Consider the following 15889-nt stretch of genomic DNA (forward strand, 5'->3'; position numbering starts at 1 on the left):
AACATGTCAAGTCTTGGCAACGTGGATGTCAGTGGTGACCAGAGCTGTTTTGCTGAGTGGTGGGGACAGAGTTCAGGCTGGTGGGGGTTCAAGTGTGAATCAGAAGTGAGGAGTTAGAAAGTCCAGACGAGTAGACGTTCAACAAGTTTGACTATGAAGAGGAAGAGGAAAACATGCAGCAGTGAAGAATGATGTGGAGGGAAGTCACGGTTTTCAATGTGGTAATTTGTTGGGGAAGCAGTTACTAAGGGTCTGGACTCTGCGAGGCATTGCTCATATGATGAGAACAGGCTGTAGTGGTCCTGTAGCCAGTGAAGCATCTCCCCAGTGCACGTGCTCTCATGCCGGGGATGCGTGAAGGAGAGAGAGTCCCCACCTCTGACCTCTCGCCTTGACAGCACATCACTCGGCTCTACTGGAGTCAGACCCACCAGCCTGCAATCCTGCCTGGGTACCTAGTGCCCCTGTGACCTTGAACAAGGTCCTAAGCATTTACCTCTAAACCTCATTTCTTCCACTGAGAACTGCAAAGACACCCTCTGGGGTTAGATCAAATAAAGCATGCACAGTATAGACACGTGCAATTAAAGCAAACGGCAGCTTCTATAATTACTATTCCCTAGCCTCCCACCCCCCAGCAGAGTTTGCATCACATCAGTTTGTGCTTCTGTGGAGGCTCTTATTGTGCTGTGTCTATCGATACATCTGACTTCCTCTCTAGAGCTGAAAGTGGTGATTTACCTGAACTAAAAGATAGACTGCAGATAAGGAAACGTAACGATTTCTTAGGTACAATGAGCAGGGACTGGTTAACAGTTAAGTCGGGGTAGGCCCTTGTGTTGATGAGAAGTGATTGGAGTCAAAGATGGCAGTTTCCAGGACAAGGGTCGTGGGACTGGGCTTCCCGAAGCAATGTGCCTTCTTGATATGGAAGGAGGTTCCTATGAACAAGGCTTGAGAAAAGATGAGGTCGAAATGTTGCAGAAATCAGTCTGTCGAGAAACCAAACACCACACTCAGAGGGTTGGAGAACTCAGGTTTATTAAGCCGGCGGCCCCAGACAAGCTAAGGCTCTGAAGTTCTTGGCCCCGAGCTCAGGGTGAGCTTTACTTTTATAGGGGTCAGTGCACATGGTTACAGTTAGCATTGGTAGATTGGTTCCTTGGTTGCTATGGGCTGCCCGCACAGTTACAGAGCATGGGAGTTTCCAAACAGAAACTTGAAAGAGCAGGTGCAGAACATCCCATATTTATTAAAACATTATGGTTACATCTGATCACTAGCTCATCTTATTTCTTTCTCAGAGCAGCAAGCATATCTTACAAAAGCAGAAGGAGCATGAAGTTATTTTTAGCTGAGTGCAAGTTTCTAATTTTCCTCTTCAAAGATGCAACTGATTGGGCAGGGGAGAGTCTGGACACAGAGACGCCTGAAACAGCAACAAAATACTGGGGAGGCTGCCACAGGACCAGAGGAAAAAGTGGGGGTCGGGCTGCCCAGGGCTTGTGCCAGAGTCACGCCCCCAGGCACTGAGGAGCCCAGCGTGGTGGCCAGCGCTCTGCCAGCTCAGGCTCACTCGGGAGGAGAAACTGGGGTCCTGAGAGTAGCAGGGCTGAGCAGGGTCGTGTGAGCACGGGCATGGGTACAGGTCACTTGGGGTTCCTGGGACCCTGCAGTCACACGCTCACCCTCCTCAGAGCTTTTACCTTCCATGGGGAGCCAGGCAGCCATTCTTCCCCGAGAGTCTGTCTCAAAGATTCCAGGTTCCATCAACATATTCAGCTTCACAAACATTTCTTGGGCAGCTCTGTGTGCCTGTCTCAGTTCCTGGGGTGACAAAGCTCAGTGATGCTATTTCCCTGTTTTAGGGGAGCGATGTGCCCCCATGAGAGCACAGGAAGCAGGACTCAGTATTTCTTAGGCAGGCCTGCAGGTCTGAAGCGACCTGGGTCTTGGCCACTCCGGCCCCATTCCTCAGCTTTCCGGTTAGACACCTGGTCCTCCAACCCGTAGCTGCCACTTCCAAGGGAAAACTTGTGTAAGAATCCTTGAAGGTACTCCCCGATGTTGCTGGAAGGAAGGGAGAGCGGAGAATTTCAGTGGGTCACTTGAGACACTTTTGTCCCCCACCCCTTTCTCCTCTTCCAGACAAGGGCTGTCTTGGAGAGGAGGCTGGACAAGCCCATTCTCTAGTAGGAGGGGCGAAAATATGCACCCTCTTGGGCAAAGCCCTAGTCAGTTGGTTCTTCAAGCGCCCTGAAAGGGATTTCCTTAGAGACCCTCACTTTCTCCTTGGTGGTGAGGGGAGACACCTCCACAACAACCCTGCCCTGGCTCTGCTGGCCACGCGGATGCAGGAGCAGGAGCAGGAGGACGGGCCACAGGGCTTCCGGACCCTCTGCAAACAGACAAACTCTGCTCAGCCCTCACTGGCCTCCCCAGGAGCCACTGTCACCTGAGGATTTTTGCAGCCCAGATACCCCCAGGGCCCCTCTGGGCAGCCTCATAGTTCCCTCGAGCACGGAAGTATCTGCCTGAATTTCGGTAATTGGCTTCTTTCATGTCCCAGAAGGCTCTCCACATGTCCGAAGTCCCTGTAAGGAGACAAAATAACAACAGTGAACATAGGGACATATTGGAGAAGCGGAGGAATGAAAATTTTGCCCAACTTTTCACATATTGACTCTTGACAAAGTGGTCCTTTGAGAGCATAGATTGAGATGAATATTCCTTACGGTGGATGGGATCCCTGTGTAACTGGAAGGAGAGTACTTTTCAGTGAGTTGGATGGGACTGGATTGGATTGGGTGGGACTGTGGTACTGTGGGCTGTGTCTGATGTGGGGTTGTGTATGCTGCGTACAAAGAAGGGGTGACAGGCATGTAAAGCATGTGGCAATGGAGAATGATGCTTCAGATGCACAATCCGGGGACCACGGGAGGGAGGCAATGAGAGAAGAGGGGTCTCCATTGTTTACATAGACTATGGTCCATAAGGAAAGTGCAAATTCTGAAATACACTGAGCTAAGGGAGGAAGCATTCTTTACTAGGAGCAGAAAAACTGAGCAACGGCTGCTAAAACTCTTTTTTAAAAACGGATATTCAGATAAAATAGGTAAACAAAAGGTCATAGTATCTAGCACAGGGAACTATATTCAATATCTTATAATAACCTAGAATGGAAAAGAATCTGAAAAAGAACATACATGTACATGTTATACACAAGTGAATCACTTTTCTGTACACCTGAAACATTGTAAATCAACTATGCTTCGGTAAAGATAAATAAATAAAATTTTTAAAAATGGAAATCTTAAGAAAGAAAACCCTGGTATTCAGAGAACACAAAGAAAAAGAGAATAGCACATGAAGTTCAAAATCAGAAAAATTGAATTTGTCAAATTTCAACACAAAAATTGTAAAGAACTCAATTGCAAAATTAGTAACATCAGCTCCAGTTCTGTGTGTAAGGAGCTTGAAGATCGCCACTCCATCCTAACAATTAAAAAGCTGCACAGACTGAAAATGCAACAACTCTTTTTGGATCCGTAAGAGAGGGGAGGACACAGGGCACAGCATTGCATTGGAGAGATTGGAGAGACAGACAGGTGGGCATAGAGAGGTGAGGCGTCCTGGACCAGAGACGCAGGAGGGGAAACTGCTGCTGGAAGCAGGGCTGGGGGCAGGAAGACCTGAACGGGAATTGACAAACTGCTGGAGGCTCAGGGGAGACAACTCTGAGAGTAACACCTGCTGGGGGACACAGCCATGAGTGGGCCCCCATGATGCTGGCAGAGTTACCTTCAAGAGCTCCACCAGGCTCTCACAGAAAACATTGTAAAAAAATCCCCTTGGGCTTCCAGCAGGAGGAGAGGAAAGGAAACATTTTGAAATATGGCAGTGTTCCTTGTTCTTTTCCACAAGTCCTGCCTCAGAAAACTCTGTGTTATCAGAGTCTGACTGACTCCAGAAGGGAAATAACCAACTCCAGCCCACTCTTGTCATCCACCCCAATTGAGGGGTAGAAAAAAACCCAGAAACACCTGTGAAGATCAAGTCCAGAGGCATGGGCTCATCAATTCACTGAGACCTAGCCATTCATAGGACGATAGAACACTTCCCCTATCCTATTGCCACATGACTAAAGGCCTATTTAGAGCAGTTCCATCTATAAGGAACTGGCTTTCAAGAGAAAATTAAAAGGCATCCCAAAAGGCAAGCAACACAAAGGAGACATGGCAGGCATCAGAACCAGACATAATAGTGATGTTGGAATTATCAGCTTGGAATTTTAAAAAACTGTGATTAATACTCCAAGGGCTCAATGGATAAAGAAAGCAACATGCAAGAACAGAGGGGAAATGGAAGCAGAGAGACGGAAATACTAAGAAAGGAAAAACGAATGCTGCAAGCATTGAAAAAGACACTGTAACAGAAATGAAGAATGCTTTTGATAGGCTTATTACTAGAATAGACACAGCTGAGAAAAGAATCTCCATGGTAGAAGATATGTTGATAGAAACCTCAAAAATCAAAAAGCAGAGAACAAAGATTGACCAAACCAGGACAGAATACACAAGCACTGTGGGACAACTACAAGAGGTGTGACATACATGTGTGGGATAATCAGAAGGAAAAGAAACAGTAAGGAAGAGAGGAAATATTTGATACAGTAATGACTGAGAGTTCCTCACATCAATGGCAGACACCAAACCGCAGACCCAGGAAGCCCAGAGAACACCATAAAGGATTCAGTGCAAAACTCACAAAAAAACAAACAAAACTGACATTAAAAAAAAAAACAAAAAACCAGAACCAAAAACCTTCAATTAGGCATATATATAAAATCAAAGATTAAAAAAAAATTCTGAAAGAAGTCAGGAGAAAAATAACCCACCTTACCTATAGATAAAGCTAAGAATTACATCTGACTTCTCCTTAGAACTCATGAAAACAAGAAGAGAATGGAGTGAAATATTTAATGTTGAGAGAAAAAACCACCAACCCAGAATTCTGCACCCTGTGAAATTGCCCTTCCAATGTGAAGGAGAAAGACTTTCGCAAACAAAAATTGAGGGAATGTGTTGGCAGTAGACCTACCTTGCAAGAAATGCTAAAAGAGAGAAAAGGGAAATAGTACAGCTCAGAAACTCAGATCTACATAAAGAAAGGAAGAGCACTGAAGAAGGAATAATAAAGATAAAACAAAATTACTAACAATACAAGCAGTTCAAAGTATGGCAAAAATTGACAACACAATTTTCCTGTTCTAACAAGTGACCAGTAAGCTTCATTTCCCATCAGGAATGGCAGGTTAGGTGAGTTTCCTGGCCCTACCTCAGTCCTAGGGTGGCTGATCAGTGGGAAAGTGCTCTTTTTATTGTGTGGATAGGAGTTAGGGCTTGCTTTCTGGGAGCTCTGCGTTGCAACCATTGGCCACTTGCTTGAGTACAGGATGGGATTCTCTGTGTGAACCCTGTCCTGCTCTCTCCCAGGCACGCTCTCTCCCTGGAGTAGGCCACGAGGTTTATTCAGCTCACCCTTACCCTGGACATTCTACCTCTGGGCATGGGCCGAGTTCGCAGGTAAACTTCAGGACCGAGAAATTTGCCATTTGTGAGTCCCCACAAGGAGCTCACCCCCCGGATGTCCTGATGCCACTGCCCACTACCCGTAAGGACAGGCTGGGTCCAAAGCACCTTTGCCCTGTGATCTGGAGACGCCCATGGAGAGTGCTGAGTCAGGCCAGCATGGAGGGAGAAAACCCACTTGTGGCTTCTCTAAGGAGCACCCTTATCGGCTGGGTCTGCGGCCTCTGCTCAGAGCAAATCCTGGAGACAGCTGGGTGTGCCCTCCATCCTCCAGGGCTCTCACCTTGCACGGCCGCCTTGAAGAACGAATACCAGCCTTCACCGCTGACTCCCATGATCAAGGAACAGAAAACAAGGCCTATGAAAAGCTTCATTGTGCTGAAGTGAAGGAAAGAGAGGTTCAGAGATGCACATCCAAGACAGACATATGTTTTGCAATTTTGAGTTTCAAAGACAGCCTAGTTGCCAATTCCCGCTTCTTCTTTTAAGGATTATTCCTGTAGGAAAGATTGAAATGGGTCTTAGGAAGAAGCATAAACCCTTAATTCTCAGTCCAGTTCTCTAGAAAGAATAAACGGGTTCCACCAAAGGTGTATTAGTTTGTGGCCAATTTGTCAACCGGTAAAGCAGACTAAAGTCAATGCACAGTGTTTCCTGAGGTCCTTCTCCACCCAGCGCTGAGCCCATAATGAGTAGGAAACACAACTTCTCCCCACCTGGAATTTACCCATTATGTGAGAAAAAGATCGCAAAAGAGAAAAACAACAGAATTTGACTCCCCAGAAAAGAGCCTCACCTGTGGCCGCTTCTCCAGCTGAAATTCAGGAGTTGGTACCTCTCCTGGCTTTGGTGTTAGTGGGAAGAGAGGTCTTCAAGCCAACGTGCATTGGTAAAGTCCCTCTTGCTCAATTCTTCTGTGTAAACAAATTAGCATATTGAATAACGGTATTTCCCTCATCCTCAAGTCGTTTGTTTCAAATTGAGCCATCCAGGGAATTTGTGTTCTGGCAGTTTTTCCTCACTGACATCTTTGTTCTCTTTAGTTTCCTACACCACAGAGAAGAGTTGTATTTGCAGAATCAAGTGTGGGGGGACAGGGGTCTTTCTCCACTTTCCCCACTTTCCCCACTTTCCCCACTTTGTGTCTCTCCATTCTCAGCCCTGTTTGGAAAGGGATCTCCCCTCCCAAATTACACATGGGTATTATGCTCTAAGAGGGGATACATGTGATTAGCAAAGGAAATGTGGACTTGTCTCTTGGGGCTTCTCTCTAAGGCATGTGTGGACACAGGACAAGCAGGATGTGTCAGCCCCACCAGCCATGAGATGAGGTAACGGTTAATCATTCTGGGAGAACAGAAGAAGGAAGCGAGTAAATGAGAGTTTCCAGGCAGTACCCTGATACTGATGGAAAAAACCCTCTGTGTGTGTGTACACATCCCTTTCATACAAATACACATTGTTTTCTACTTTTTTTTATCTTAATATGTCTTGGAGGTCCTCCCTGGGTTTGTTTGTTTCTTTTTAAATAGCTACACAGTACTCCATTTTATAGATGGACCACAGTTTATATAAAACTGATGGCCATTTTGGCTATTTCTAGTCTTTTGTGAATGCAAATAACCCTGAATTTTTAACTTTGTACATATATATACAAATATATCTGTAAGATAAGCTCCTAAAAAAGGAATTATGGGGAAAAGTATGACTCTTTATATATATTTATGTATGTTACAAATTTCCTTCTGTCAGGGGCTCTATCAATCTTCACTCCCACCAGAAATGTCCCATGGCCTCTCCCAAACAATAGTCTACCGAAGTTTTTGGTCTTTGAAATTTGGTGAGTAAAATATAACTCAGTGTAACTTAATTTGCATTTCTGTCGTTATGAATTTATTACAGGTTGTCGTATGTTCAAGAGCCATTTGTATTTTCTAGCAAATGTGAAATCTCATCTTGTATCTGAAATTTTTAAGCCAATTTTTAACGCATATATTCTTACAATATTTTTATTTATTTATTTATTTATTGGCTGCATTGGATCTTTGTTGCTGTGCTCAGGCTTTCGCTGGTTGTGGCGAGCAGGGGCTACTCTTCATTGGGGTCGTGGGCTTCTCTTGTTGTGGAGCATGGGCTCTAGGCGCGATGGCTTCAGTCATTGCAGCAGGCTAGCTCAGTAGTTGTGGCTCACAGGCTCTGGAGTGGAGGCTCAGTAGCTGTGCCACATGGGCTTCGTTGCTCTGTGGCATGTGGGATCTTCATGCGGCAGGGATCGAACCCGTGTCCCCTGCATCGGCAGGCAGATTCTTAACCACTGCGCCAGCAGGGAAGTCCCTCTTGTATTTTAATGTAATCTTTGTATTGGTTTGCTGGGTTTTTTTTTTATCATTTTGTAAGAACTGTTTCATATGGGAACATTAGAGCTGTGTCTAGGGCACGAATTACAAATGCTTTTCCGGCTTATTTATCTTCTGATTATGGTTGCTCATGTTGTACCACAATTTTACGTTCTTGTCCTTTTTCAAAATTCATCTTATCTTTAGTGTCTCTGAATTTTGTGCTATAGCTAGAAAGGCTTTTCCCACTTTGACTTATAAAATAATTTTTCCATGATTTCTTCAAATATTGTTATATTTTCATTATTTATTTTAAAATATTTAGTACGTTTGGAACTTGCCCTAACATCATTTATAAAGTATATCCTCAAATTTTATTTTTTTAAGATGGCCACCCAGTTGTCTTAGTCCTATTCATTGACTAGTCCCTGTTTTACCCACTAGTTAGACTGACAACCTTTATCACATGCTGCATTATACATTTGTGTCTAATTCTGAGATACAAGGATCAATTTCTCTACCTATGCGTCACTAGTACAGCGTTATGCTTATTAAGGCTTTATTCAGTGTATTAAATGCCATCATTACTCTTCCTTTTCAGAAGAAGTAGTTGTGATTTCTTTTCTGTAATTTAACTGCTTACTTTTCTCTCCTGAAACACAGTTGATTGCTTAAACAATATTTGTGGCTCATCACCCTGTCCCAATGCTCTCCTTGTCTGTGGCGGTGTCTCAGTGGGTGTCTGGGGGTCCAGGAGTCCCAGCCCACACCCGCATGCTCTTTTACAGCCGCTCCACTTAGTCCTTCAGGCCACTCTTCTGCTGCAACCCCCTTGATGAGACTGGCAAGGACTCCGTGCTGCTCATCCAAAGGTCAGTTTCTCCACCACTTGGCAGCATCTGACGCTGCTCATCAATAACTCTGGTGATGGGGATTCGGGAGCACCACACTCTCCTGGTTTCCACTTTGGGATGCTACATGCAGGGAGTCATGATGCTCCCTTCAGGAAAAGGCAGGAGACATGGAGCTCTCCACGAGCACCTCTGGGTGCTGGAAGCTCCGACGGTGGGAGATCCAAATGGGGTCAATCACAACTTCGCTTGCTTCTGATCCACCTCCCCACGTTCTCCCCTTCATTCCAGCCATTGAAATGTGCTCTCTTGGAGAGAATGTTGCCTCTTACTTTAATTTAGGGAGCAAGGGAGCGTGCAGGCTGGACTGCTGGTAGCCCGTTGCCAGTGTTACCGGCTTTTCAAAGTTCTCTTCTCTTGTGGATCTGGCAGAGTCCCAGGAGGAAACACCCCAAACTGGTATAATTGAGGAGTGTTTCACGATGGGGGATAATTGCAAAACAGTCAGGGGTAAAGGGAAGTGACAATGCCTGGAGAAGCTCCCTGAGGCAAGCAGTAGTGAAGTGCTGCTTCCACCATCAGGCTTAAAGGACCAGGGAAGGAGCAGTTACCCAGAGTGCGCGACAGAAGAGGAGAACAGATGCTGGGGGTGCTCTCTGGCCCCCCGATAGTCTCTCCCATTCTGCGCTCACATGACGATGTCTCGCAGGAGCTCCTCGCACACAATGAATGATGGAGCAGAGAACAGTTGGAAAGCCCAGGACGGGGCTGCAGGAGACCAGGGCTGGTGCTGGGCCTGCTCTCCACAGTGACATCGGCAAAATCCTTCTCAGCTTCTTCCTCTATGAAAAGAGGACAGGACGATAGATGGTCTTTACAGAACATGCTAAATGCCAGGCATTCAAGAGTGAACAACAACAGGCAAGACTTAGTCCTTATGGAGCTTCCAGCTGATGAGGAAAACATATATGTCACACCAAAGAAAATAGACTTACAAACCGTTAAGTGCCCTAAGCAGGGATAGCAGAGGTTCTGGGTTTCGCCCCACAACCTTCCATGGCCAATCAGGGCTGCGGGATCTTGTTTCTCTAAGAGAGGGAAAGATGGATGATTCTGCCCTTGACTTCCCTCTGGGCCACGACAGAGGACATGTCCTCTTGCCACTTGGAGGCCTCCTGGCCCTGTGAGTCCTCTGGATTGAAGATCCTTTGTGAAGCAAGAAAGGGCTCCTCAATTCTGCTATCTGTTCCTGAATGACTTCCACCCACCTCTCCCATTCCCTATTTGATTGGCTTCTCTTCCTCTCTGTTTCTGGAGTTTGCTTATGTTAGTTTTGTTTTGTTTTGGTTTTGTTTTTTTTATCCACACTATAGAGTGCCTTCTGGGATTTAACTTGGGAATATATATATATATATATATATATATATATATATATATTTGACACTACGCAGCTGTAGCTTCTGGTTAAACTGTTTCTGCAAGGCTGTTGTCTGTTCGCCTGATGCTAGAGCTTGAAGCCGGCAGGACAAGTGAGATCCCAGGAGGGTGAGGTAACACCCATGAGAATCAACTTGTGTCAGTCTCTCTCAGTGCCTGCAATTTTGCTAAAGTCTGCAGAAGTTGGCTCCCTTCTTCATGGATCTAAGCACACTCCTGGTCGAGGAGTCACAGAAGCTGTAGGAGGTTCCCAGGGAAGGTGGGGTGGCTGCAGGCCCAGCTGCTGCCTCACGCCAACGAGGCGAGCGAACAGGGAAGCCCCAAAATGCGTGAACATCCAGGTGCCCCAGCACTGACCTTCCGCACATGAAAACAATACGGCTGCTGCTTCCTTTCCAACCACCACATCTTGGGCAAACTGTCCCTTGGTGCCCACCCTAACAGGAAACACACATGCAAGGGAGTTCTGGGAAATGTAGTTCAGCCTAGCCAAGCTGACCCTTCAGTTGCAAATCCATCACAGTCTACCTGTTGTCAGCGTAGCATGGGTAACCACCTCCCTAAACCATAGTTAATTCCAAAGAGAGACAATGGCAAAGTCAAGCTTCTCCCTAACATGATGTACCTATTCCAGATACACCTGAAACATACCAACCTCTTCCCCCTAAGGGGGTAAAGTCTCCTTTTCCTTTTCTGTTATGCTTCTTCTTCTAGTGAGTTACACTCCCTTTTTGAAATCCTATAACTTAAACACTGAGCTATACAGTTATGCTATTAATTCATATTCAGTATGATGGTAAGGGACTAGGAGAGGAGCAGAAAAAATATTTGGGAGATATATATACAAACATTCACATTACAGAAATACTCATAATAGACAATCCTTTGCAATTGGTCACATGGCTGTTGCTGGTATGGACATCTACCTTCTCCCACCAGCTATTCCATCTCACCTTTGCACCTCAGCTGGTTGTGGTTCCTTGACAGTAGGGGTGACCAAAATCTTTATTCCCAAATGGTCTGGGCCATCACAGTCCTATCACAGGGGTGTTGTCCCTTCCATGCCCTAAGCTCACAGGCCTGTTGATGATTTAGTCACAGGGCAGAGGATAGCCTCTGCATTGGGTCATAGAGATGTGGCTTTGAGAAGCAACTATGCCCCTATCAGCATGGGCATTTTCTTCAGATAGCCATCCTCCTCATAATGATGAAGGGAGACAGTGCCTGTTAAACAAACACTGCGTGCAGCGTCTCAAGGATTATCTTCCTCCGGGACCTTCACCCCATCCCCATGGGAGCTTCACCAATTGTGGGGTCCAAGATTGGTCCCACTTTTGGAGACATCCACTTCAAGCAGAAGGTTGAAAGCAATGCACGAAAAGTGCAAATTTGTTCGGTCACTGCGTTCAACCAAAAGGACATGTGAAATGTTTCTGACAACTCTCTCCCTAAATGTCCTACAATTTTGATCTCAAATAATCCAGAGAATTAAAGTTCAGTCCGCCCTCCTAAAGGGGAGTCATCCCTAATGCTGACAAGACATGTGACATCTTCCTGGCTTCATCCAGGGCCTGTCGCAGAGCAAACACAGCTAACGCCTGTGAAATAGTCACTGAATAAATGACTCAGCAAATAAATAAGTCAATGAATTTTTACTGCAAGCCTGTGATAAATCTCTATTTAACAGATGTAGATCACCTGCCTCTAAGTGTATTATTTTACCAATTTCATCAGAAAACGTAACTACAAAGTGTACTTTCGCGAAAGAGTTCTTCATGCAGTTTCCTTTCCACGCCCTCTTAGAGCCCGCAGCACAAGCCTCCCCATGCCTGCTCTGTGCCTTCACCCTGCTTTGCTCTGAGTCTCTTCTCCTCCATCATCTCAGTTCTCCACTGGGTACATCTAGATGATGTATCCTTTTAGGGCAGGGCCACATAAGATTTACCTGTATATTCCTAAATGCTTCACAATGTAAACGTTACTCATATAGTTTCACATTCATCTTTTAGATTATTTTGATACAAGATGATATATTTATTTGGAATACATTTTCTAATTATGTTTAAATTAAGGTTGCTATAGACTGAATGTGTTTGTCCCTGTAAAAAATCATACATTTAGCAATAATTCCTAACATGATGGTATATGAAGGTGGAGCATTTGGGAGGTGATTAGGTCATGAGAGTGGAGCACTAGCAAGGGGCATTCATGCCATCATAAATGAGACCCCAGAGAGCTCCCTTGCCTTTCTGCCCTGTGTGGTCTCAGGGTTAAGAAGGCCATCTATGAACAAGGAAATGGACTCTCACCAGACACAATCTTTTAGCACCTTGATCTTGGACTTCCTAGCCTCTTGAACTGTGAGAAATAAATTCCTGTTGTTTATAAGGCAGTCAATCAATGATAGGAACGTGAGTCAAAAATTATCCGCACTTCGATTATAATAAAACTTCTGTTGGCCGCACTGTGTTATCAGCCCTTTCCATTCAAGGCTACTGACTTCCCAGTCACTGGTGTTCCGGTGTGAACATGTTACATCAGTTCATTTGTAAATGCGGTGCAACCAAACATGGATGCCCCACTTGTGACTTGCACGAAAGAAGAGCAGCGTGCAGTGATTCATTTTTTGTGGTCTGAGGGTGTTCCTGGTACCGTTATTTGTCAAAGACTTTGGGCGCAGTATGGAAAAAGTGTTTTGTCTTGAAGAAGTGTGGATGAATGGATAGAGAAGTTCAAAGAAGATTGCACAGGTGTTAGCCATCAAAAAGGAGCCGCACACCTGTCCATGTCAGTCGCTGATGACACCCTGAGTGTACACATGAAATGATTTTGTTTTCTAGGATTCTCAAGGGCCAGTATTGGAACATTATCAGGAAAAATGTTCAGCAATCAACAGTGCTCGCTACAGTGAGATGCTGATTGATCGGCTGAAGCATAAACTTCGGATTAAATGCAGAGGATGCTATGCAAGGGTGTTGTGATCTTGCGTGAACATGCATGTTTGCACACGTCTGCCCACACTGTCGACACTCTGAAAAAACTTTGTTTTGAGGTGTTAAAGCATCCTCCCTATAGCCCTGATCTTGTTCCAACAGACTTTCACCTATTTGGTCCCCTGAAAGCAGCCCTAAAAGGACGAAGATTCAGTTCTGATGAAGATGTGAAGACAATGCTGCATTCATGGCTTGCAGTTCAGCCTAAAACATTGTTTAATGAGGGAATACGAAAGCTTGTTGACAGATGGACAAAGTGTATTGAAAAGTGAAGAGATCATGTTGAACAATGATGTATTTGTCTTTTCTAAAACTCAATTAAAATAAATTCTACAGCCAGAGTGTGGATAATTTTCACTCACCCTTGGATTTTGTTATAGGAGCGTGAACAGACTAAGAGAAAGATATAACCTCTATACATTGAAATTTCACACATCTTAATTTACATGGCAATGAGTTTGGCAAGTCAATATGCCTATGTAACCCACGTTTTCAAGAGATTTTGAACATTTCAAAAATTCCCTCTCACCCCTTCCCAGGCAATTCCCTCTACCTCCAGAGGCAACTACTCTTCTATTCTACTATTAAACATTAGTTTTGTGTGATTATGAACTTCATATAAAGTGAGCATGCAGTATGCACTCTCGTGTAAGGGCTCTTTGGTTCAGTATAATAATTTGAGAAACATTCGTGTTTATTCTACTGCTGAGTAGAAGTCCATTGTAGGGATAGGTCAGATTGTTTGCTTATCTGTTGTTCTTTATTTGATGGACATTGGGGTTGTTTCCAGTTTGAGGCAACATTGCTCCTGAGCCACCTGGGTATGAGGTTAGTGTTTGTCAGTAGAGGGCTCTGGAGGGACCAGCGGAAGGTCCCGACATCTCCTCCAGGCTTCTGTCTTTCCTTCCAGGCAGCTCCTGCGTGTGCAGGACACCCACGGGTGCTTATCCCCAGGAGTCTTTTTTTTTCTTTTTTAGCACTTTATTGGAGTATATTTGCTTTATGCTGTGGTGCCAGTTTCTGCTGTAGGACAAAGTGAATCAGCTGTACTTACATATATATCCCTCCCTCGTGAGCCTCCCTCCTCCCCTCCCTATCCCACCCCTCTAGGGCATCACGCATCATCGAGTGGATCTCCCTCTGTTATGCAGCAGCCTCCCACTAGCTATCTATTTTACATTTGGTAGTGTGTATATGTCAGTGCTGCTCTCTCACTTCGTCCCAGCCTCCCCTTTGCCCCCCAGGAGTTTTGATGTTAATCCCAGGCCACTGAAGTCTCCTGACAATAGCTGTGGCACTTCAGCTGGGTTCCCAAGGTGCTCAGCAACACTCCACCTCCATAATAACATGCCACAGACTGGGTGGCTTCAACCACAGAGATGTATTCCTCACCTTTCTGCAGGCTGGAAAGTCCGGGACCAAGGTGCAAACCAATTTGGCTCCTGGTGGGAACTCTCTTCCTGGCCTGCAGATGGACACCATCTCACTGTGTCCTTTCAAGAGGAAAGAGACAAGGCGAGGTCTCTGGTAGCTCTGAGATTTTAAGGACACTAATCCTTCCAGCCCAGGCTTCTGTGCTTATTACCTCCTTAATCCAAACAGCTCCATTGGGAGTTGGGGCTTCAACAGAGGAACTGAGGAGGGGGACACATTCAGTCCATTGCACTGCCCCTTCCACAGCTGGCTTCTTCCAGGGAGCTCAGAGGCCTCCTGCCTCCTGCCCGCTGTGGGCTGCTTGCCGGTGCATGTGCAGGAGTCCCAGCTGCACACCCAGTGAGTTCAACTGCACCTCTGGGCGGTTTTTGGCCAAGTTGCGTGGGCACCTCAGTGGGGGACTTCTTGCTGGTCAGCTTTGCCTTGTGACACCCAGCCATCTCTACCAGCCTTCCCCTGGGCTACAGGCTTTCCAATGAGATCGAAACCTCAGCTTTCTGTATCCCTTAGCCCTTACTAGTGAATCCTGTTACCAGTTAATAACTCCTGCTATGAAAATTTCCCGGTACGAATCACGAACTGGTTTCTGGACCCTAACTTACAACTGTGGTCTTGTCTGTGCTGCTCTGTCTTCACTATGGTTTCCACAATTGAGCTAAATTAAGAGGCTGCGAGGAAACATTCACACATGAGTTGGCTCTACATCGTCATTTAGGCTTGAAATGAGGCAAGGACAATGGAGTGGAGGGAAAGAGCATCGGAAGGGCTTCTGGATGGTACGGGCAGAAATTGGTTCAGAAATGGGTCTGGAGGTGGTGCTGAGAAATGAACAGAAGATCCAGGTGGCAGTTGCTGAAACAGGATTCCACAATCCAGTCCTCCCGAGGCTGTGTCCCTGCCCCCACACAGACCCCCTGAGGACAAACTGAGGGGACTAGACCCCAGGGCCGAGAAGGGGACAGGACACAACTACCAGGCAGTGAGGAGGCCAGGGCACAGAAGGACCTAGAAATAGCTCCAGTGTAAGCAGAGCGGCCTGGAGAGGGAAGCAGGTCTGGAAGGGGTGGAGCAGGGGCTCTGTCCTGTACGACAATGAGATTGTGTTCACGACACCCAACACCCAGGCACAGACTCGCCTTCACGTGGGTGTCCAGCCATCACCCCTGGGGACAAACAGGCTTTCCCTATACAAAAGAACAAAACAGTTTTCAACATACAGTCTCTTAAGCATTTATTAGATGTGCTGC

General features: G+C 45.8%; 1 protein-coding gene across 3 annotated transcripts; it reads right to left on the minus strand.

Annotated features, from left to right (window-relative positions):
- Positions 1 to 1106: 1106 nt before the first annotated feature.
- LOC130860435 (serum amyloid A-4 protein-like) lies at positions 1107 to 6633 on the minus strand. Of its 3 annotated transcripts, none has more exons than XM_057748644.1 (4): positions 6388 to 6633; positions 5875 to 5969; positions 2456 to 2594; positions 1107 to 2070 (listed from the first exon to the last, which is right to left on the minus strand). In XM_057748644.1, the coding sequence occupies exons 2-4, from the start codon at positions 5963 to 5965 to the stop codon at positions 1908 to 1910; spliced, it is 393 nt and encodes a 130-aa protein (XP_057604627.1). In that variant the 5' UTR covers positions 5966 to 5969; positions 6388 to 6633; the 3' UTR covers positions 1107 to 1907. The 3 variants fall into 3 exon arrangements, with proteins under 3 accessions (XP_057604627.1, XP_057604628.1, XP_057604629.1); XM_057748645.1 differs by having other exon boundaries at positions 5875 to 6088; XM_057748646.1 differs by having other exon boundaries at positions 1988 to 2594.
- Between the last annotated feature and the right edge of the window lie 9256 nt (positions 6634 to 15889).

This window comes from Hippopotamus amphibius, chromosome 9 (assembly GCF_030028045.1).
Source record: "Hippopotamus amphibius kiboko isolate mHipAmp2 chromosome 9, mHipAmp2.hap2, whole genome shotgun sequence".
Classification (NCBI taxonomy): Eukaryota; Metazoa; Chordata; class Mammalia; order Artiodactyla; family Hippopotamidae; genus Hippopotamus; species Hippopotamus amphibius.